This window comes from Gobio gobio, assembly GCF_949357685.1.
Source record: "Gobio gobio genome assembly, chromosome: 13".
Taxonomy (NCBI): Eukaryota; Metazoa; Chordata; class Actinopteri; order Cypriniformes; family Gobionidae; genus Gobio; species Gobio gobio.
The window spans coordinates 19,429,618-19,454,435 of NC_137106.1; the positions used below are offsets into that span (position 1 = coordinate 19,429,618).

Genomic DNA, 24,818 nt, shown 5'->3' on the forward strand with positions numbered 1-24,818 from the left:
AATAACATATTATAAATAACATAAAAATAGGATCTATGTGATGCTGGACCACAAAACCAGGGGTGACAATATTTGGCCGAGATATAACTCTTTGAAAATCTGGAATCTGAGGGTGCAAAAAAATCTAAATATTGAGAAAATCGCATTTAAAGTTGTCCAAATAAATTCCTTAGCAATGCATATTACTACTAATAATACATTTCTAAGTTATTTACGGTAGGAAATGTATACAATATTTTCATGGAACATGATTTTTACTTAACCTAATGATTTTTGGCATAAAAGAAAAATGTATAATAATTTTGACCCATGCAATGTATTGTTGGCTATTGCCACAAATATACCTGTGCGACTTATGACTGGTTTTGTGGTCCAGGGTCACATATTGGGAACCACTTTTGTAATTAAAATCTTAAATTGTATAAATGTAAATTTTTCTTTTAAGTAGTGCATGGTAGAACAGTTCTTGAATTTAAGAATCTGATTTTTATTTTGTAGGTCTGCTTTCTTGTATGTTATTATCAAAAGCACAGCTGTCCTTTGAGTAGGGAAAATGTTCCATCGTGTGTCCTCCTTCTTGGAGTGGCCCTGAAATGTATTGTCAAATTTCTAGAGCTGAAATCTCAGGATCTAATATGAAAGAGAAAGCCTCTTACACTTCACTTGTAACCCTAGTCTAATGTGAACACAAAAAGAACCAGAGCAGTTTGTCACCTTTTGTTTTTGTGTTTGTATGTGAACCTGCTCACATTTAAGCCCTGTGGGTTGTACTGCTCTAGATACTGTACTGTACAAAATATGAGGCTTGTGCATCAGACCACACCTGAACATTGACATTTTTGCTTTTCATCTTCCTGAATGATTAAAACATTCATCTTCTACCTGAATTGAGAGCTTACAGGTTATCAGTGATTCCCACAGGACACTGGATCCGTACAGGAGTCAGGCTGCATATTGCAATTTGAGATCATAGGTGGGAGTGGTATTTTTAAAAGTACCAGATATTTCTACATAGACATGTAGAGCTCCCACAATGCATCTCCACAGGAATAAAAAGAGCTGACAGTTTGCACATCAGTATGGAAAAGGAAATTAGGGAGTCTATTATCCTTGCTGTGTGGTGTGTGAGTGAGAGAGAGAAACAGAAGATAAATCTTTACCAGCAGAAAAGGACCATCGCCATTTACAGCTGCATTAACAGAGAAATGTCAATAAAACACAATTTAAAAAAAATAATTCTACTGCAGATTTAGGAAGTAACCAACAGAAAAAGAGGAAATACCAATACACTCTACAATAGTCAATCACCACAACATTGAATGGATGAGCATTTATAATCGTTGTTAGTTTGCATTTTAAAGAGATAGTTCACACAAATATATCATGCTGCCCAAACCTGTATGACTGTCTTTCTTCTGATGAATACAAAAGGAGAAATGTTGAAAAATGTACCTTTGATGTCACAACAGAAGAGAACAATCTCATACATGTATGGATGGAATGGCATAAATGTTAGTAAATGATCACAGAATGTTCATTTTTTGGTGAACTATCCCTTTAAGAGTCTGTCATTCATTTGTAGACAGTGCAATGAACTCTTTCGTGTCACACTGAATAATTTTTGTGCTATGAAAATTCTAATGGTGAAAGTCAATGTAGCATGACTGCATACATGGCTGCTCAACTATATCAAGTGCATGGCCTGACTTTGTTTTTTGCAGCGTCAACAAGAACAAGCTGATTTTAGGACTGGGTTTTCAGCAACATCATCACAATATGCCACATATTGATACATGTCATTGTAACTTCTCCAATCATTTAGTCCGCTTAAACCCCACCCCTTACTTACAAACAACTGCAAACTCACATTCAGTTCCCTTTCAAGGGAACTCGCGCTACGTCACCACTGTGGGAACGCATCTGCGTGAATGCGTTGTGAAGCACGTGTGTAACCAGTCCAATAGCAAAACGGAACGTCATAGGCGGGTAATGTCATAGATGTCGAGGTCCTGGAAACGTCCGGTTTCATCACGTATTTTCAGTCCTCAAACATCTACATACAGTCATATTATGGGTCTGAGAAAACATGGTTATGGTCCGATGCCGTGGGTGGAGGAGACGTTTGCGAGCCATCTCTCTCCCGATTCGGCATCGTCGTTCCCACAGCGGTGACGCAGCGCGAGTTCTCTTGAAAAGGGAACGTCTCGGTTACGTATGTTACCTTAGTTCCCTGAATAGGGAACGAGACGCTGCATCACTCGGCCATACTCCCTGCATGCCCGTGAGGGCTTACTTCAGGCTTTTCAGAAGCTAGTTTCTGTTTGTGTTTACGGGTGCCTTATATAGGGCCCTATGAAATCCGTTTTATTTTTTCCCAAATTCCGTTTTATTTTTTCCCAAATTCCGTTTTTTCCGTTTTAATTTTTGCTAATTCCTTTTTTTTCCGTTTTAATTTTTGCAAATTCAGTTTTTTTTACCCTTAACTGTTATTTTAGTCGTAAAAAGAGTGTTTTTAATGTTAATATAATAGAACATAAAACATAAAATAGGAATGACAAACATCAAACAGGTAACAAACATCACATTTACTTTTCAGGACAAATACTGCAACATAACACTGCACTCTAAGCACTTCAAGTCACAACTAGATATTAGTGCTGTGAATTGATAATAAAAAAAACCCAGAATTAATTGCATTTTTTCTGTAATTAATCATGATTAATTGCAATTAAAAACATTGGAGTTTTTAATATTTTGATATTGTAATAATTTCAGTTACTCTCCAAATTAATTTAGAAACAATTTAAAGACAGCATATTTTAAATGTGTGTTGTAATGGCATCTTTTTATGAATGAAGGCCAGTATCACTGATATTAATGTCTATATGAAACATTAATGACGTTACATTACAGTATAACTGAAAGCTACCAATTTCACCATTTATTAGGCTTTAAAAAATAACTTTTAATTTAATTGAACTTAAAACAATCTTTACATGAACCCATTATAATAAATGTTATATTTACCTGTGGCCTTCCCTGTCAGACATAGTCTACACAGAAATTGAATAAAGTTATCAACACCTTTCTTAACTGCATAAATAATAAGTGAAATATAGATGAATCATACCTACAATGAATCATATCTACAATCTTCTGTTCCCGTTGTTCTTTGAACATTAATGACAGACATTATCAGTGCTCCTGTCACTTTAAGAACAGCCGCTTCTGAACATGATGTGGATAATGCTGCCTTCACGTGCTATCGGAAATTTGATGATTCCGACTTCTGAAGTCGTGATTACGAGCGCATTGCATTCAAGTTTCAAAATGTGAGGGCGTTCATGTGCAATGTTTACCTAGGAAACTCGTATATTACGATAATTCCGAGAGCACGTGAAGGCAGCATAAGACGCGCTGATCCGCGCATCTCATTTTCTCTCAAGTTCATTTAAGGCATTATTTTCCATACAGTACATTGAAGTGCATTAAAAACAAGGCAAAATACAGCAAGCACTACCTGAGGGAACTGCTCGGCTCTGTACTGAGGGCGGTGTGAACGGGGCTTTAGCGTTGAGTTTCTTAACTTTTCCGCTGATGAAAGCAGAGCCGTGGTGAGCCGCTTCACCATACTTTCATTGTTTTGAAGGCGGAGCTGAAATGACGGGAGGGGTTGAGTCGTTTCATTCCAAATATGTCAAATTCCGGGAAATTCCGCGTTAACAATAGATTCCGCGTTAATATGCCAATTCCGCGATTCCGTCCGCGATTCGGTGATCGCGGAAATCATAGGGCCCTACTTATAGTTTCCGTCACCCACCGTCTTGCTATTGGACTGGTTACACACGTGCTTCACGATGCATTCACGCAGAGGCGTTCCCACAGAGGTGACGCAGCGTCTCGTTCCCCCTTACGGAACTAAGGTTACATATGTAACTGAGACATTCTGCCCTACCTTTTTTTTTTTTTTTACATTGATCTGTTTCACTCAGAAGTAGGTCACTATACGAAAGAAAAGATCTGTCGCTGACTAACATCGTGACTTTAATGAACATGTTATTTTGAAAATAAGTTTTGTTAACAATATCCTTGACATTTCAGTCTTTGTAAGTTTGCCTCTCACCCTCAGTTTGGAACAAGAAAAATAAGTACTTGAAACCCTGCAGAAATACTCCCTAACCTGAACAGGCTGTTGTTCATCCCTGCACGCTTTCACAAATGCAGGCATTAATTATGGATTTATTGCTGTCCTTGTCTGTGCGCTGCTGTGTCACTATGCAGATCTCAATTATTCATGAGCTGTAGGAGCGGGGTAAAGGGTGGTGCACTCATGCGGGACGGTGCAGTTTACAGATTATTCTGCTTTCAGCACCAAATTGTCCGGTTCGTTTTATTGCAGTATTTTAATTATTTTCTCCCCAATTCTCATTTAAAACTAAGACTCTGACGCTCTGTGATATACGTTTGTATATGAAACTGGGAATCTCAGCTTCAGCCCTGAGTGTTAATTACAAGTTTAAGTAAGTAGAATATCATGCTGAAGAGGCACTTTATATAGTGGTATAGAGATATGTCGTCCTGCATTACACACTTCTGCCCTGGAGAAATTATGTCAATAATTCGCAATACAATCACAACCAGTTCGAAAATACTGGATGTTTAAAATACAGTTTTGAGGAGGATTTTGAACCAATTACAATTTACTGTGGAGCTAGTATTTTTTATATATTTTTTTTTTTTTGCTGTATCTTTAAAATTTTAAAACTAAAAGATTTGTTTATGACATTCCCCCCACCTCATTTTCTATAGGGTCCAGGTCAGGGAACTGGAACGGCCATGGCAGAAGCTTCATTTTGTGATCAGTGACACATTTTTGGGTTGATTTGGATGGGTTTTTTTGGATCATTGTCCTGGTGGAAGATCCAACCATGCCCAATATAAGATTTCTAGCAGAAGCCGTCAGGGTTTAATTATTTTTTTTATTTGTATTTGCTAGACTCCATTATACCATGTATCTGAACAAGATGTCCTGGACCTCCATAAAAAAATTGTCCTACAAAATTAATGATAAGCGATATATTTAACCGTGGACATGGGGTACTTTTGTCCCTGTTTGCATCAAACCCATATGTTTTTTTGTTTGTTTGTTTTTTAGGTTCTTGTGAAAAAAACTTTTTTTTAGGTGTAATATGTTTATGAGCTGCGGAGATTGGGAAAGGAGCTTTTCGATGTGAATATTAGAGTATGTCTATACAGTGTACTGGTCATTTAAAAGAGCAAGGGAAAGCTTTAATGAGTAGGGTAGCAGTTCATGCATTAGATTTCAAGCTGATTTCAGTGCATGCCAGCAGGGGTGTGGGTAAGTCCCCATGTTTAGTGTGTAGTGGTGTAGTAGTGCCCAGTGTGCGCACCCCGTTGACTGCGGTAGTGATGTGCATAAATAGCTGCCGGTCTGCTGTACTGAGACACTAGCAGAAGGTCACTCTATTGATTCAGTCCCGCACTGCAGCCTTTGATTACCGGGTCTGACACACCACCGCAATCTATAATGCATTGTATATGCTGTGCAGAAATCCATAATGACTCTCTATATTCCGCCCTCAATTATAATGAAGGATAAGCAGTGCCTACGTTCCCCAATCTGTCAGATATTCCCCATCCGCCAGCCACTTTTACATGCACAGTGAGTGGCACATTATTTCAGCTCTGTAAATTGTTCACTTTTAAGATATGACCGTGGCTGCTGGTGGGTGCTGGCTGTCTTAACTTGAGATTGTAATACAAGTGCAATTTGACTGCGATTGCTCATTTAAGTCAATATATGAATGTACAAGTGTTCACAAGTTGAGCTAAAGTCACAGAGTGGGTATGTGTATGAGTGGGAAAATAAATTATATTTGTCCAGAGTTTCTTGCAGTCTGATTTTAATGCAATGAGAATAAAAAAAGCCTTCACTGGATTCACGAAGACGAATATAAAAAGTGTGGTCAGTGTGCACGGAATACAAGACTACTGCTTACAGTGCAGTGTGCAATTAATATTTCCTGCTATTTTTTAAAAAATTATGTAAAACAGAATGCATTATGCAAACATTTCAAACAGTGACATGCAACATTGTTGTCATATGACTTAATTAGCATTTTTAATGTTGTGTAAAATAACAAAAAGCCTTCTATTTTAGAAGTCAGGAAAGATTGTGGTAGATATTTAGATCTGTTATAGTTAACATTTTATTTGTGACATCATCGAACATAGACAATACTTCACGCAGAATTTGGAATATTTATATAAATATTATATAAATATTAATTTTAGAAATAGTTTTAACATCAGGTTTCATTTCCCAAACTCCTATATTTAGTATTAAATAATAACTTTTTAATCAGTAAAATTAATCTTAAATAATGTTGTTAAAAAAAAAACCTAAAAAGCTTTTTCAATCCATCCATCCAATATATATTCAGGTGGTGTGGTTTTGATACTCTCCACATGATTTTAAACCTCACTCAATGGCATGATAAATAAAATAGAAACATTCAAATGTGTTAAAATATATATATTTCTTTTCTTTAGATCCACGGTCTCTTTCTCGTTTAACTCCTGCACTTTTCCATAACTGATTAATTTTGAGGAATTCATTACGCACATTTTCATTACGTTTCATTTTGTGCTGACTTGACACCTAACTTTCACAGCTCACTCCTTAAGCTCACTCTAATCCTCAGTAACAGCTGTATGACTGTTGCGTTGTCAGCTCAATCCAGTCTCATATCCTTGAGGAGTAAAGGGCGGAGCTGATAGATAATCTCAGAGCTCACTTTTGCCTTTATCTCTCACAGTTAGCGCAAGCATGTCCTATCATCTCACTGATCATATATGCTGCTGTGTTTTTACAGGACCAGAAACCATTGCAGAGGCCCTAGAGAAAAAGGAACTCGTCAGAGCAATCGGTTCTCTGAAGTGAAGTCTCATCAGCTAAGTCTCAAGGGATCCCAAACCTCTCCTCCCCTTCTCTGCGAGGGGCCGTTGCCATGATATAACCACCAAGCATCTAAAGCGCACACACAAGCGAGACCCAGCGACCCCTGACATCCACTCTGGAGGAGCCCCGAGGTGGTGCGCTACCGCTGAGCTGAGCATGCCTCAAACTCCTGTGTTGTGAAAGGAGAGTGTGTGCTGGGCAGCACTAGGCGCCATGCGTCCGTGGTCGGGCTCTTGGCGCTGGATTATGCTGGTGCTGCTGGCCTGGGGCACGCTGCTTTTCTACATTGGGGGTCACCTCGTGAAGGACAGCGAGCATCCGGAACGGTCCAGCAGAGAGCTCTCCAAGATTCTGGCCAAGCTGGAAAGACTGAAACAGCAGAATGAAGATCTGAGACGCATGGCTGAGACGCTCAGGTTGGTTCTATTTCTTTCAAATGATTCCATCTTTCTTCTATCTTCAAACATAAGCTAACAGTTTGGAGAAGTATATGATGTGATATGTGAGCTGCATTCAGCCTACATACATATATGAAGGTGTAGTCAACAATCTTGGCAATTCCTAGAGTGAATTGTAGTAGGAAAATAATAGTGAACTGGGTGCCATTTTTCAAAAATGGTTGTTGTTTATTAAAACTAAAAAGTTAATATTTTTTCATTGATTGAAATAAAGCTGAAATAAAATAAAAATATTAGATATTAAAAATGTAATGTTAACATTGTTTGATTATTATATATTCAATAATAAATTATAAAAATATTAAAACAAACCTATGGTTACATCGGCAACTAAAAGAAGTACTAAAATGATTCAAATAAAAAAGAATTAAGCTAAATAGCAATAATTTAAAAAACAAAAACTAATTAAACAAACTCACTAAAGCACTAATACTAAATATATATATATATATATATATATATATATATATATATATATATATATATATATATATATATATATATATATATATATATATATATATATATTTAGTATTAGTTATATATATATATATATATATATATATATATATATATATATATATATATATATATATATATATATATATATATATATTTAGTATTAGTGCTTTAGTGAGTTTGTTTAATTCGTTTTTGTTTTTTAAATTATTGCTATTTAGCTTAATTCTTTTTTATTTGAATCATTTTAGTACTTCTTTTAGTTGCCGATGTAACCATAGGTTTTTTTAAATATTTTTATAATTTATTATTGAATATATAATAATCAAACAATGTTAACATTACATTTTTAATATCTAATATTTTTATTTCATTTCAGCTTTATTTCAATCAATGAAAAAATATTAACTTTTTAGTTTTAATAAACAACAACCATTTTTGAAAAATGGCACCCAGTTCACTATTATTTTCCTACTACAATTCACTCTAGGAATTGCCAAGATTGTTGACTACACCTTCAACAACCAAGTAGTTGATTGGTGAGGTCAACACATTTATCTTATTTTATTTTTTAAGCATTTTACATGTGCACATTGTTTCAAAGCAACTATACAGAAAATCCTGATGTTAATGTTTATAATATCCTAATATCTCAATGCTTTATAGAGTGATAATACAGTTCACATTTTGCAATGATATAAACAGCAAGCCGTTGAGATTTGCAATGCTTTAAATAGGATGAATTATGAGGGTTGTAGCATACTGTTTTTCAAGTTGCTAATAGCTTACCAGTACTTTCAGCATGGAAAAACCCTCCCAGAGTACTCTTTTAACTGCTACGGACATTAAATCACCACTTTGTTGAAAATGTATCCTGTACAAGAATACATTTCAAGTCAATTTACTTTCAAACAAATGCAAGCAATGTTTCTGTTATGCAGTATGATAGTGTAGCGCTGTTAGTCTGTTTTCACATGCTGCGTTACGATTGGTCCTCATCAGCCAGTAGCTGGTCTCGTATGGTCAGGCTTACACTAGTCACTTCCTATCATGTACTGTGGCATTTGACAGATGGCCATTGGGCTAAATTTGAACTGCTTTGCTAGTTAAATGATCATTACCCTTAGGAAAACCTTGTATAATCAACAGATGCAAATGCACTTCCTCACAGTTCACCTGCCTGCTGTAGTTTTCCTTTAAAGGTGTGTGTGTTGTGCTTTAAAGCCGTGAGTTTGCAGTATGCAAACTCATGTGTAACGTGTATTTCCCTAAGCTGTGGATCTATCTGCTGTGTTATTGTAAATTATTAAAATTACCTGGGCCATTTCTTCCACAAATGTGCCTCTTAATAATCTGATATTTGACATTGATCACATACACAATGTATACAAAAATATATCTAAATATATACATTGCATGACAGAAAGTTTTTTTTATTCCTCAACCTATATCTTATAAAAACATTCCATATAGCAATTTTCCATTCAAGGTTTCTTGCACCAAAGGATGTTATATAGGATAAGCGGTTTGTAAAATGAATGGATGGATGGCCATTTTTCAGCCTCTTTCTCTGACACTTGCAATTAAACTGAATCAAACCAAATATTGTAGATACTGATTATTTTTACTGTATGATAATCGATATGCAGAATTTTTTTATTTTATTTATGCAGTTTGAAACACTAATTATTTGTCATTCAACCCCTGAATATGAACATATTTTTTGCAAGCAAGACATTAAAATATTAAGTTTACTATTGAACACATTGTGTAATAGCGTTGTCGGGTGCTGTTTTGAAAGACCTATAATATCACATATGACTACTCCGAAGTAGTTGCGGATGCTACAAAAACATCCAAAACCTTCGTAAACATCACTGAAAGTGTTTTGGAAGCACCAGCACCATAAAAAGACTCTCCCTCTAAAGACTGTATGAAAATTATCCTCCCATAAACAAAAAGAGGAAACAGCACATCCTACTTCCTGACCGGATGTAAACAGGGGGGTGGGGGGGTGGGGGTTCAGAACATCGACAAAGACTTGTGATTATACTGTAGTACGATTTTCAAAAGCGTTTTCAAAAAGGAGCTATTTAAAGGGCTTTGAAGGAATGCTTGTTTCAACAGCAGTCAGATTCAGTGAAGTATTTCTCAGCTACAGATCATTGCATGCTCCAGACAATTATACCTGATTGAAAACAACTGCTGTATGGGCAATGAAAACCAAGTGTCTGTCGAATTTAGTGACCTGCCTTAACCGCCGTCACAGACGGCAGACTGACAGAAAGAAATATTCATAAAAGGGAATAGGATCAGTATAAATTAAGCTCAATTGACAGCATTTGTGGCATAATGTTGATTACCATGCACACAAAAAATCTGGAATACAGTGTGGCACATAACTAGTGTTCCAGACAGGCTGTCAATTTTTTGCAGTACAGAGTAGAAGTGCGATGATGACAATCCTCCATTCACATATACTAACCCCATGTCTAAATATGCCTCCTGCCCACAATATAGTAGAAAAACAATACCTGAAATGAGTAGTATGTCTGAATTCATAGTATTTATTTATTTAGTATTCAAATTAGTACCTACTCAGACAGTATTTGATTTCGGTTTATTGAGTCATTGAATCATTCACTCACTCTGCCGATTCGCTCAAAACCTGATTCACTTTTAATAACCACCTAGAACTCCTTAGCAACCTGTTTAGAGCTTTTCTTTTGTAAGAAATGAACAGCCAGTGTTGTTTGCTGCATGTTTACAGTAGCTCTGATTTCTCTGAATTTGACTTGTGAAGTTTTGCATAGAGCAATTTGACTCCTAAGAGTGTGTATGTATGTGCGTGCCCTACTCGAAGTAGGACAGAATGAAAATCTTATTTGTAATTTATGAACATGTACAGGCCTAATGAATTAAAGCGGTTAGCTCTCCTCCTATCTCACCAACACAGAACAGTATCAGTGCTGTCAGTCTTTCATTAAGCACTTCCTGCGGGAATTATCAGGTGCTGATACACACACACCACAATTCTCTATTAGAGCCCACTGATGCTTCATTTCGCTTTTATATTGACTGCTGCGTAAATGAAAAGGCTGATAATGCACACACAGAGGGTAGCAGATATGTGCATGAGTGACGGGGCAGGCCGGAGATGGTGCTGTGATTGGTCCAAAGGGAGGAGCCTGATGGAAGAGAAGGTGTGTGACTCCAGCACTGACAGACGCTCATTATATCTCTCACACACACTTACGCAGACAACAGCAGTGCTGATAAAGATGCACTGATGGTACAGTACAGAGAAGAAGTGAGCGTCACTGCGATGATGACAATTGGCCATTCATGTATACTAAACCTTTGTCCAAATATGTATACTTCTACTATATAGTAGGTAAAAAGGCTATATAGTAGTATGTTTGTACTCATAGTATTTATAAAACATCTGGCAAAAAGTACCTGTACGATCTACTACTTCTGACCAAGTGCGCATCTTTACCATCCCATGAGGCCATAGGAGACGAGTCAAATGGCAGTGAAGCTTCGCAATTGATACTGCACACATACTTTTTTAACGGTCACAAAATTCGTTCTTCAAAATTTGCAATGGGTTCATTTAAGTTGGTCATGCAAGCTGTGTGAGCTGTCCTTCATACATCGCTAGACTTTTGACAACCATTTAGAAAGTTCCCTAGTGTGACCGCAACTTATAGCAAGTCGGTTCACCCGGCAGCCATCTTGGTAACGCCCCCAGTCAGCTGTTTTCCATGTACTAGGAATAAAAATTAATTTCCTATCTACTTGAAAGTGGAAATCTCCTTTTCGTTTTGACAACTTTACTACCATCTGCAATAATATCTGACAATAATGGTATGATAAATGTAGCTTTTGTTGAAATTACACTATATTATTTATATATGATAAATAAAGTAGACAATGAGTAAATTAACATTCCATACATCTATCTAAAAGGCTGAAAGGTGGAGTTTCAGTTCCTACTTTTGTCTTTCAGGACTTTTAGTTTGCTTTGTTCCTGTTTTCAGTTTTTCACTGGACTGGTTTTTAGGTGTATCTTGTTAGTCCATTTACATTTGTGTATACTGTATATAGCCCTTGTATTTCACTTATTCTTCATCAGATGCTTTTGTTTTTTTTTGGACGTTCCATTGGCGTTCTAAGTTCTGTTCCTTGTGTTCTAGTTTCCAAATAATTTTTTAATATTTGTTGTTATTGTTGTTATTTAATACTTCTCTCCTCTGTCTCCAAGTTCATCGTGCTTGATAGCCATATTCTGCGTTATGAATTGTTCTTCCAGTGGTTCATCTCCTTCCTCTAATACTGTCTCTGCATATATTTGTGTGTGTGTGTGTGTGTGTGTGTGTGTGTGTGTGTGTGTGTGTGTGTGTGTGTGTGTGTGTGTGTGTGTGTGTGTGTGTGTGTGTGTGTGTGTGTGTGTGTGTGTGTGTGTGTGTGTGTGTGTGTGTGTGTGTGTGTGTGTGTGTGTGTGTGTGTGTGTGTGTGTGTGTGTAGGAAAAAGTGAGAAAGGATAAGGGTGGAGATGGACTTTGGCTGATAAAGCTGATGTTTTTCATGATAAGAGCGAATATTTACATTTTTTACGATGACACACAAACATCTCCAAGACATGTGCCAGCAAGTGCAAGGCCAATTGTGTTTGCCTGGATCTACATTTAAGATAATTTCATATATTATGAAATGTTTCTGCTGGATTCATAGTATAAAAGATAAAATAAAAAATAGCAGCAAAATGGTGCACAGAGTAAAGTTTTGTTGCTCTTTTATAGCTCAGGAGATTTAATGGAATTGTCAGTTACACATTCAGGTCTCCGATATTTCTCATAAAATACCTTGGGAGCAATAAAAATGTAAACAAATGTGATGCTATACAGTATATAGGCAAAAATGAATTGGATGGCATATCTAATATATCTATACACAGATCAGGCATATCATTATAACCACCTTCCTAATATTGTCTTTGTCCCCGTTTTTGAAAGCATCACACTGTCTCCGCCGGCTTGCCTTCTTCCCATAGTGCATCCTGATGCCATGTGTTCCCCAGGTAAGCAACGCACACGCACCCGGCCATCCACGTGATGTAAAAGAAAACGTGATTCATCAGACCAGGCCACCTTCTTCCATTGCTCCATGGTCCAGTTCTGATGCTCCCATGCCCACTGTTGGAGTTTTTGGCGGTGGACAGGGGTCAGCATGGGCACCCTGACTGGTCTGCAGCTATGCAGCCCCATACGTAACAAACTGCGATGCACTGTGTATTCTGACACCTTTCTACTTTCAACTTCTTGAGCAGTTTGAAACTACAGTGGCTCATCTGTTTGATTCAACCACACGGGCCAGCCTTCGCTCCCCACATGCATTAGTGAGCCTTGGCCGCCCTTTACCCTGTCACCAATTCACTTCCTTGGACCACTTTTGATAGATACTGACCACTGCAGACCGGGAACTGATTTAATTTCAGATTTTGCTTTGATTTTAATAAATGGCTGTCCATCCAATAAATGCTGCCAAGAGGCCACGCCCACGTAAGTTAAGAGCCTTGCCTCGCATTACATCGCCATAGCGACTGTGAACTCTGGATTCAGTGACAGTCCATTAGTACCTTCTAAATGTGACTAATTATGTGACTTGGGTTTAGACTTGGCTTTTTATTTGGCCTCTCTATTTGGTGCAGCTGTAATAAAAAAAACATCAAACTGTAATAAGCTTTGATTTAGGTTTCCCACACACAACTCACATTGACAAATTTCCAAAACAAACTATTCCACACCACCACCAGTCATGTGAAAACACACACTTATTTCAGATTCTACCCACATTTTTATAACAAACAAATGTATAACAAATGTGCACTTTAAGAGCCTCATCATTTGCAAACACACACAGGCAGTCATTAACATCACACACACACACACACACACACACATTTAAACACTGGGGCAGAGCTGTGATTTAACAGGACATTGTACCTAAATTAATAGTAATATTATTATTAATGTATTGTACCAAAAAGTGCACTTACCAATAATGTTGCCTATTTTATTCCATAGAAATGCACAGTTGAGAGTATAGCATAGATTTTAAATTTACTTTCATTATATATTAACAACAATTTGTTCAATACTTAAACATTAATTTATATAGGGCTAAGTTCAAATATTAGTTGTTAAATAGTTGTGAGTTGGGACTCACAATAGTTTTCCTTTCATCTAGCTTTTAATTATTGATGTACAGTCACCTGTTGAAATTTCTGAAGGCAAACAAAGGAAGTGAATTTTTTTTTCTGCAATCAAAGATCATTAGAAGAGAACATATTTTACTCAAGAGGAAAACTGACAGCTTCCTCCATAATTCATTGAGGTCCAGCCTTTAAAGCTCTTCATTCCACTTTGTACTTGTCCTTATGAAAAATTAACACAGTTCTTGTATCTATAGTCTAACTGGGCTGTTTGTAACAAGACAAGGTTAAATCATCCGTTTGGTTTCTAAAATTAAAAATGTGTTATTTGGTATGAAAATAAGCCTAAACATATTTAGTAACTAGAAGTTCTACTGCCGTCATTTAAATTAATTATAATCCCTCACTCTTCTAATATAATATAATATAAATACATTCCTTACAAAATGTCATGTTTACTATGATTTGCGTTAATATAGTTCATAGTTAAACCATTGTTTTTGTGTGTGTGTGTGTGTGTGTGTGTGTGTGTGTGTGTGTGTGTGTGTGTGTGTGTGTGTGTGTGTGTGTGTGTGTGTGTGTGTGTGTGTGTGTGTGTGTGTGTGTGTGTGTGTGTGTGTGTGTGTGTGTGTGTGTGTGTGTGTGTGTGTGTGTGTGTGTGTGTGTGTGTGTGTGTGTGTGTGTCCTGGTATTCCCTACATTCTGGGGACCAAATGTCCTTTGAAAGTGTAAAAAAAATTAGGGTTAGTGTAAGGGAGAGAATACACAGTTAGTACGGTATAAAAACCTTTAGGCCCATGGAATGTCCCCATACAACATCTCTGGTTTTGTTCTCAATACAGTTTATAATGTCAGGGGTGATGACAGCCATAAAATATGGCTTCATCTGCCATAATTGCTTGTCATTCCAGACCTGTTTGACTTCTTGTATAGAACACAAAGGAAGGCATTTGTTGCAGTTCTTTTTTTTTTTTGGTCCACACAATGAAAATCAATAGGGTCCATTGTATAGAGAAAAAATATTCTTCAGAACAGCTTATTTCATGTTTCACAAAATAAAGAAATGCATACAGTTTTAGAATGACATGAGGGGGAGTAAATGATGACAAAATTTTCATTTTTGGTGTACTATCCCTGTAAGCAGTGAATCAAAGGGTTTGTCATGGAAATACTGTGTTGAATTCAAACGTGTCAGGGTTTTTTTCTAGTATTATTATTATTATTAATGGTGCCTGAATTTCATTACGGAATATTCAGTCCCTTTTAACCCCTGCCTACAATAAATATTAACTTAATGTTGACTCGTCCTCTTCCAAACTACAAATTGGAGCACAAATCTTGGCAAAAGTACATTCCAGCCTGTAGTAATGTTCACAATGACATTTGTGAGTAAGCCAGTCAGCTATAGTTTTTAATGCTTATGATATTGTAATCTATCACCACACAAGTAGGACCACACAAATTTGTTTCAGCCGCTTTAACACAATGGCACCACGGAACAGCACCATGAACTTATTAGAGGGACAATCCCTCTGGAGTCACCTGGGGTTAAGTGCTTTGCTCAGTGGCACAATGGTGATGGCTCTCCTCTCACTCCTTGCAGGGAGTAAACCAGCAACCTTCTGGATACAAACCCTGAGCTTTAGCCACCCCTTACGAAAAAGAAGTATACTTCAAGTTAATTTTTACGTAGTAAACGTAAATAATTACGTAGTAATTATACTAATATCAATGTGTACTTGTAGTAAACTTGTGAGTGTACAATTTCAATACTGCTTGAGACTAAATTGGCCCACTTTTAGAATATAAAAGTATACATTTAAATTTTAAGTGTACTATAAGTTTAACAGTAGTAAACTTTAACTGCACAACTAGGTTTCATCACGCCTTGATCAGATTCAGAATAATGATCAAAACACAGATGGAGTAGATCGAGTCCATCAACACCCCTAAAGCTTCACAGTCGTTTCTTCTTCATGGGTTTGACATTTAATTTGATAACAGTTTTGATTTACTGTTTGATGATTGCGTTATTTTGCATTTGCGTAAGCAATCTTCTATGGCCCTGTCCCAAATGGCACACTTCATATGCACTTTCGGTCTTGTGGACTTACAATGGCTGCCGCGTGCGCGTTTCCGTTAAGTCCACGAGACCGTAGGGCGTCCCATTTGTAATTTTAGATCTCAGAAGGGTGCTTGCGAGCTCCCCCCTTTGCGGTTGATATGCACCCTCGATGCGCACTTTTGCTCGTAGGAAGGCTGTGAGAGTTTAGGGTGCCATTGTTCTTCTCCTGTATTTTATCTGGAGATTCTGTACTAGAAGATGTGTCATAGCGCATATATTTAAAGGATGAGTTCACTTTTAAATAAACTTTTGCTGATAATTTACTCACCCCCATGTCATCCAAGATGTCCATGTCTTTCTTTCTTCAGTCGAAAAGAAACTAAGTTTTTTGATGAAAACATTCCATCATTTTTCTCTATATAATGGACTTCAATGGGCTCCAAACGGTTCAAGGTCCAAATTACAGTTTCAGTACAGCTGAAGTTTTCAGGGCTTTAAACTATACCAGACGATGAATACGGGTCTTATCCAGCGAAACGACCAGTTTCTGCGAGAAACCGAGCAGTATTTATGCTATTATTTTACCTCTTATCAGACGAACGTGATAAGTGAGGTCAAAATACGAGCGTGGTAATAGATATATCGATCGTAGATGCCTCATTCTACTTATCCGTGCAGGCGCCAATGAGGCATCTACGTATACATCTATGACCACGCTCATATTTTGACCTCACTTAGCGGAAGTTATGGCGGAGCTCAGAGATGATCACGTTCGTCTGATAAGAGGTAAAATAATAGCATAAATACTGCTCGGTTTCTCGCAGAAACTGATCGTTCCGCTTGATAAGACCCCTATTCATCGTCTGGTAACGTTTGGTTTCGCTTAAAGCCCTTTGAAGCTGCACAGAAACTGTCATTTGGACCTTGAACCGTTTGGAGCCCATTGTCCATTATATGGAGAAATATCCTGGAATGTTTTCATCAAAAACCTTAATTTCTTTTTGACTGCAGAAAGAAAGACATGGACATCTTGGATGACATGGGGGTGGGTAAATTATCAGCAAAAGTTTATTTAAAAGTGAACAAATCCTTTAAGTAAATTCCTATGTACACTGCCAGTGGACTAGCCTACACAAAAATTCAGATATGCAGAATTAGGAACAAATCTGTTTTCTATCAATATTCTAATCAGTATTTTCAAACAATGTAAGCTTCATAAGACTGTATGTAAAACTATGTTAAAAAAAAACGTAATTAGACTTTTAAGTATATCTCGATCAAAAGATTGAGTACAAGTATAGGTCATATATACTTAGACTTTTCTGTCAGTATACTTGAGTGCAATTTTAAGTATATTTCTGAGAAGTTTAAAAGCAGTATATTAATAGAACACTAGAATAAACTTCTTTTTCTCAAGGGACTACATCACACTTAGTGTACACTAGTCATGCTGTGGCATCATCCAGTTCTTGTTCAGGACATCTATATTTCTGTCGCGCACACACCTACACACCAGGTGTCATACAAAACGTCTTCCAATTCGACAGTAATGACTGAAGAGGTTTACTTTCTGTCTGAGTGTTTGCTACCTCACTGGCAGCTCTTGTCACTCTCAAATTTACTCATAGTGGGTCAAAACCATAGACCACTGCAAGCTGTTGGTACCTTCGCCTGAGAGTTACAGTTTTCGGCTTCTTTCACTCACTGCTTTCACACTTATTTTCATCCTGTCTGCATTTGTGTAAGTGTGTGTGTCCTACTTCAGTACAAGTGTCTCTGTGGGCTGCTACAACATCTCACAAGACTTCAGCGTCAGCAGAAAACACGAGGCCTTGTGGGATTTCCATCACACCTCTCTGGCAGCCGTTCTCAAACCCGTTGTGTTTCTAAATGTTTCTCTCTGCCCCTGCTGTGAGTGATGTGGCCTCATTAGCTGGTGATTGCTGGTTATGTAATGTCACATGATGAAGCTCAGGTTTCTGAGGAGAGGTGATATGTGAGGAGAACAGAAAGAAAAAGAGAGAGTATGGAAGTCAAGTGAATAGTGTAGCCTCTATTGTTACTGTCTTAGAAATTGTTACCAGATTACACAGAAGACCACTACCGTTTCTCACACAATGTCCTCTTGTGGGGGACAGTTTCGGAGATTTGTGTTTTTAAAGTGTGCGTCAGGACTGTGTTAGCTGTGCCAGTCTAAAAGACAACATAAATTGCATCCGCAACATTTACTACAATTTCGAATGTGACTTATTTATGAGTGAAACTGCATATTTAGTGAACAATAATCTAGAGTGTGATAAAGTCTTATCATCTGAATTTGATTGGATGGTGAAAAGCAGACAACACTCGATTTAAATAAAAAAAATAGGTTTTGGCCGGTTTATAAGGCTTTTTATAGGTAATCTCTAGTCGGTTGTCATAATATTTCACTATATAAAATTGGCCTTCACAAGTATAACCAAACCTGCACACACACACATACACAACCCCATCTCGCTCATTTCCTTTCTCTCTCTCTCTCTCTTCTCGTTTCATCCTTGACCAACCAAGAATGACTTAAATGTTTGATATGTCCTGGCAATTTTTCTCCAATTCCAGCATTCCTCCTCATTCTCAGTTTCACCCATCTTTCTCCTTTTCTCTGTCTTTCATTCTGCTCTTTCTGTTGACAGACATCCATATGACCATTTGCATCCAGGTGAAATGGGAATGTGTCGTTTACCGTTTCAAAACCCTATGCACGCCTTCCCACAAATGCATTTCCATCCCTCTCTCCTCAGATAAGACTTCTGCAGCCCTATCCTCATTTTTCCTCCCCCTCTTTCTCTCGATTGGTGTCTCTCTCTCTTTCAGGTGAGGCAGTTTTTCACAATGCTTTCCATTCACGCCAAACACATTACAAATACAGCTCAGATTTCCACTACAAACCCACTGCAAGGGCACAGAGCTGTGCATGAGAAAAAGGATGGCCGAGTTCAACGATAACGCCCCACCCCCCCCGTGAAAATGTGTATGCGTGTGTGTGTGTGTGTGTTAGCATGTACTTAAGGCACAAAATCCTTTTTTACTTTTTAATTAATTCATTTATTTATTTACATGGCTTATAGGCCTAAAACACAAATCTGTATTATTTTATTATCAATATTATAAATAATAAATAAATGAGAGAAGTTTTCTTTTAAGGCTAAGGTTACTTTTTTATTTTACTTTTTTTATTTTATTTTTTATTTGTATTTCAGTTTTTCATGACCTGCACAGCCACTCCATATACTTTTTGTTTTGCCCGTCATTTGGCAGCTGAAATAAAATTAGTTTATGTACAATCCAGGGTGTCTGTATATTCCTGCAATGCAATAAAATATCTCACATTTATTTATTATTTTTATTATTTTTTGGGAGTTTAGAATCTTGAATAGCATTGCAAATTGTCTTAAATGTCTTTCAAATAGTAGTTACATTTTTACAGTCAAGTTGACAAAAAAAATAACCATTTTAAGCTGTCTTAGAATACTGAATATCATTAAAGGCTAAGATGCACAAATTATACATTTCTACCGATACTGATAGCCAATTATTCAGAATGATGATCTGCCAATACTGAAATAATCTCTCCCACATAATGCTGCAAACTGTACAGGGAACCCTCTCATTTGGTACATTACTATAATATTAGAGGTTAAAATAACTACATAGCTATTATATTCAACTGCTATTTATTTTCCGATATAATAATTACATTCAAATAAAAACTGAAATGTGCATTGGGTAGTTTTCATAAACAATTGTCCTCATGGCAGATTTATTCAAACTTGCATCATTAACAGTAAATAAGCTCATCTCTAGTATTTATTTATAGCTAACTAATAGGGATGGGCATTTTTGTCAATTTCGATTATTGATAGGTCTGAGTTGCCGTCCGTCATGAAAAAGAAAATATTTTAAGACTCTTACGAAAATGTATGTTTACAAATAAAAATATGACGTGAAAAAATTTACATATGACTAGAAAAAATAACACTGCTAGATTATGATGAATCAATGTCATAAAAAATAAACACATGGCTGCTTGAGGTAAAGCTGAAGAGTAAATGATCTCCAGTAAACTGAAGCCTGTTCTATGACACATCCTATGAGATTAATAATCAGATATCTTAGATAAATAACATAAACGTAACATTACATCTTTCATCTGCACAAAAGGATGCGAATGTGCATGCAAACTTGAGCGTGCTAGTTTTTTACAGTCTATGGTTTGAAAGGGAAACTCTGGATGTGCACTTCCCTTAACAGCGCGCTTATACACCTGCACAGAGAATTTACAATATTCTATCACAATCCTGTTCTCTTTATAATGCTATACAAGGCATGTATATTGGTGCACTTAATTTTATTTTTCATGATAGAAAGTGATTAGTCATCACTGCGTGTTTTCCAAGCCATAACGAGAAACAACTTTAAATAAAACAGGTTTACTGTTAAAAAATGAGAACAAAATTATTAATTTCATCGATTTTGATAAAAGTCTCAAATAACCCATCAGTCACTAACGTCGGACATTGCATTTGAGTAGAAACTGAAGAGTGAATGAACAGCCGGTAAACTGCAGTGTTTTGCTAGCTGGTTAGTAAACTCAACCAAACGTGTCTTTTATTTTAAATAAATCAGATATAGACAACATACAAGTAATCTTACAACTTACATCTGCACAAAAGGACGTGATTGCGCACATGAACTTGGCCGCGCTAGTCTGATGTGTAACTCTGTAGTGTAACACTGGCTTGAACTGCAGGTGTTTCATCATAGGGTGAAATAAAGCCTTCTTGAACATCACAATTTTTTATTTTCAGTTATTGTCACATTAACTTGCCATAAATTCAACACAAGAGAATTTCTTCAAACACTGTATGAGTTTCTGCCCTCTTTTGACTGACAGGAAAGAATCGGACCTGATCATCGGCTGTTTTTAAACAATCTGAAGATGGCCGATAGTGAAAATAATTTTATATCGATTGTTGGCCGATACATCGGTGCATCTCTAATATATCTATAAAATGTATTTAAATTACTTTTGAGTGATGCAACCAATTGTATTTGCTGTACATGTTCAACTGGCACCTAATGAAGAGTAACCTAATGAAGTGGCCCTATATGAATCTGGTAATATGAGTCTGAGACCCCTGGTGTATGGAAATTATTCATTAGCTTAGCTAATTATGAAAAGCAATAGAAATGTTTTGTCCCAATTTAGATAGCTAAACTAACGTGTGTGTGTGTGTGTGTGTGTGTGTGTGTGTGTGTGTGTGTGTGTGTGTGTGTGTGAGAGAGAGAGAGAGAGAGAGAGAGAGAGAGAGAGAGAGAGAGAGAGAGAGAGAATATGCAGGATCTGTAGTCTACTAAAGGTAGTCGTCTCATAAATTAACTACATTTGGCTGAAGGAGTGTCAGGGAATGATGGAGGTTCAGGTCTTGGGATGTGCGTTGGTAATGAAATTTATAAGATGGAAATGTGTGTGTGTGTGTGTTAGACGTCAGAAGCCCACGCTAGGCAGGCTTCGGTCAACTGTTTGTGTGTCTGTGCGTGATGAATAGCCCCTGCCACCAAATGAATTGCCCGCAGTGGCTGCTGCAACTGATCATTGCATTAAATTGGCACTGGAAGCAAGGAGCAAAGACCCCTGGGAAATTAGCCAATCACAATTCACCTTGACCCAGTAGGCCACACGTTCACACTTGCTCACACGGGCTCAAAAGATCACAAGCGTTAATGCACAGCTCATGAACATGCCAATTCCCCAGGCAAGGGCCATGCTAACATGTGTGTCTCTCTCTCTCTGTCTTCCAGGTTACCTGACGGACAGGCCGATGGGGGTCCTGGAGCCGTGGGTAAATTACGTAAACTTGAAGAGCAACTGATCCGAGCTAAGGAGAAGATCAACTCTTACCGTAGTCTCCCTGCTGATGGTGTGTAAATACACATGTTTATCTAAATAAATTCACACCACAGAATTTTGTAGGTTTTATATAAAGCTAACTGAACAATAAGGATTTCACTTCTCGGAGGCAACCACCCTCCGCTTTGTGTCCACGTCGTGCATTAAAATAGTTTAATGCACAGCAAGCCATGGATTACCCCACTTATACCATGGTCATTTGCCAGCATTGACACCTTAAAACTGTTATTGATGTTTGCAGCGTAATATTTGACCGTAAGGGTTATTTTCGTAAGTTACGGCTCCTTTGATTTCTGCCCGCTTTGAATCAGACACAGGGATAAAGTACTGCGTAAGATTGCATTAATTTGAATGAATGAATTATAGCATTTATTTTAGTACATTTTTGAGAGCGAGAGATGATGGAAAGAGAGACCTGAATCTGTTCAGCGTCTCTCTCTGTTAACAATGAAGCTGTTTAATTACTTCAAAATAGCGATATAACCCCCTTTTTGCTCTGAAATATAGTGTAGTGATTTAGTAGCGAAGATATTTTATTGCTAAAAGTCGCAGGGCAGCATTGACAACAAGTTTCTGTGCTCCTGCTTCATTCCCAAAGAGAGGTTTTGTCAGATTTAGTCAACTTCTGGGCATCCTAAAATAGTGTTAAGTAAACGCATGCACATACACGTGCGTGTGTGCGTGCGTGTGTGAGGACTGACAGCTCTTTTTCAGATGTGCAGTAATGGCTTGCTGTTAATGCTGAGTGAAGGAAAGATGAAACGTGTCAAATTAATAGGAACCTTTTAATATGGATGAAATGTGTGTGAGAGCGAATTTGCAGTGAAGGACGGTCATATCACTACAGGGAGCCTGTGTAAATCGTCCTCTAGCCACCCTTTGCCTTCTGTCTATAGACACACACATATACTGTGGCCCCAAAAAAAGTCTTTAGACTCTCTAGACACATTTAAAAATAAATATAACTTTAAATATTTTATATAGTCTATATATTTAACTTGTGTGTATATAAGACTTTATGTGGACCAGCAGAAGATCCAAGGATGCTATTACACGGTGTCTACACCGGATGCGACTGTAGTCACATCACGTTGCAACAGCTAGAAGCTGTCCACTCCGGACGCGGCAAAGCGACCATTGCAAATCATTTGTCTTTCGTATCAGAAGTAGTGCGAGTGTTGATGTGCGTCAGATATAAAATGGGGAATCAGTTTACCATCGGGAGTTTGTTGTGTTGCGCCACACCGTATCCAGTGTAGACAGCATCACGGATTATAATAGGTTCTATTTGCTTTTGTCACGTCAGTCCTCTCGAATCTGATGTAGACACAGCGTTAAGCTTTGAACCTGTCCTCAGCCCTGTATAAGAACCCTAAACACACACACATTCTCTGTGGCTGGTTTCTGGGTCATCAGCTCTTATAGTATTGCAGTGAATGATCTTTTGAGAAGAAGCACTAGTGGAACACTATACACAGAGGATCACAGCCGTGTGCCGGATTGTTTTACAGCCACTGATACTCTTGTTGAATGACACTGCTTTTTAATCCCACACACACCTTTGCGCTGCCTATCCATAGTTTTCACGTGTCGTCACACGCTTATAGGAACACCCACCTGGAGGGCAAAACAAGGCTCTCCTCCATTGCCCGCTAGTCATTTTTACCAGGTTTGTAGTCAGTATTAATGCGGTAAGACAGTGATATTAAAATACCAAATTCAATATACACCTTATTGATTTTGCATACTTTGTACAGGAAAGCAGACGAACACAGAATATTAGTGCAACACGAGGTTTCTCGTTTGGTGTTTTCCCCATCGAAACCCATTATAAAGAAAACACGTTGCGTTCATATTCTTACCTCATCTACTCGCCTGTATATAGTATGCATCATCAAAAAGGTGTAAACTGAATTTGATCTTTTAATATCACTGTTTTAGTACATTACAGCACTTTAAGGGTGGGTTGCACTAAGGATTCTTTAGCCTGTTTTCAGTTCACCTCCGTCTGCTGGTTGTCAGCTCTATAACGGTTTTACTGCGTAATTAATCTGTTTAAAAGTGGTGCAACGACTCGATTTAAAATAAAACCCATATCAACAAATCCTTTAAACTTTGCTTAATTGAATCCTTATTGGTGCAACTCACCCTATAGTGTTTTTCACGTTAAGCGTTTTAAAAACGTCCCGCTGTTTTCTGTGATTGAAATACTGCAGCAGGTGCTGTATATGGATCATAAGTGCCCAAAACGTGCATCTTGTTCACATATTTTTGTTTTAAGATGGAAATTTGACTGGCTTGTGCTGCCGTTCTATGGAGTTCTATGGAGGTTTTGCCCTCCAAGGCTCCGCGACAGTCACGTGACTGAAAACTATGGATAGCATCCACACACACGTACACACGACAGACAGACTACAGTAACACACATTCTTTTTACAATTTCACAAGTGGCCAACAGCACGAAACAAACTCTGTACACTTCCATCCACATATACAATTCCACAGATACAATTCCCTGAATGCTATTTGCTGCGGCTTCTTCAATTGTGGTGATAATGAGTATTTTTAATGGATGACATCAATATAGGTATCTAGAGAGCATAGTATATAATGCATATTACATTTGGTTTAATAACAATGAGCAGATTACATATTCAGAACAATTGAAATTAAATGACCATATACAC

General features: G+C 37.4%; 1 protein-coding gene across 1 annotated transcript in view; it reads left to right on the plus strand.

Moving 5' to 3' along the window:
* fut8a (fucosyltransferase 8a (alpha (1,6) fucosyltransferase)) overlaps window positions 1-24,818 on the plus strand; it is a 100,270-nt gene that overhangs the window by 57,645 nt on the left and 17,807 nt on the right. The window contains exons 3-4 of the mRNA XM_079833165.1: window positions 6,897-7,398; window positions 22,023-22,141. Of these exons, the coding sequence (XP_079689291.1) occupies window positions 7,196-7,398; window positions 22,023-22,141 (322 nt within the window). The 5' untranslated portion in view covers window positions 6,897-7,195. The remainder of the gene's footprint in view (window positions 1-6,896; window positions 7,399-22,022; window positions 22,142-24,818) is intronic.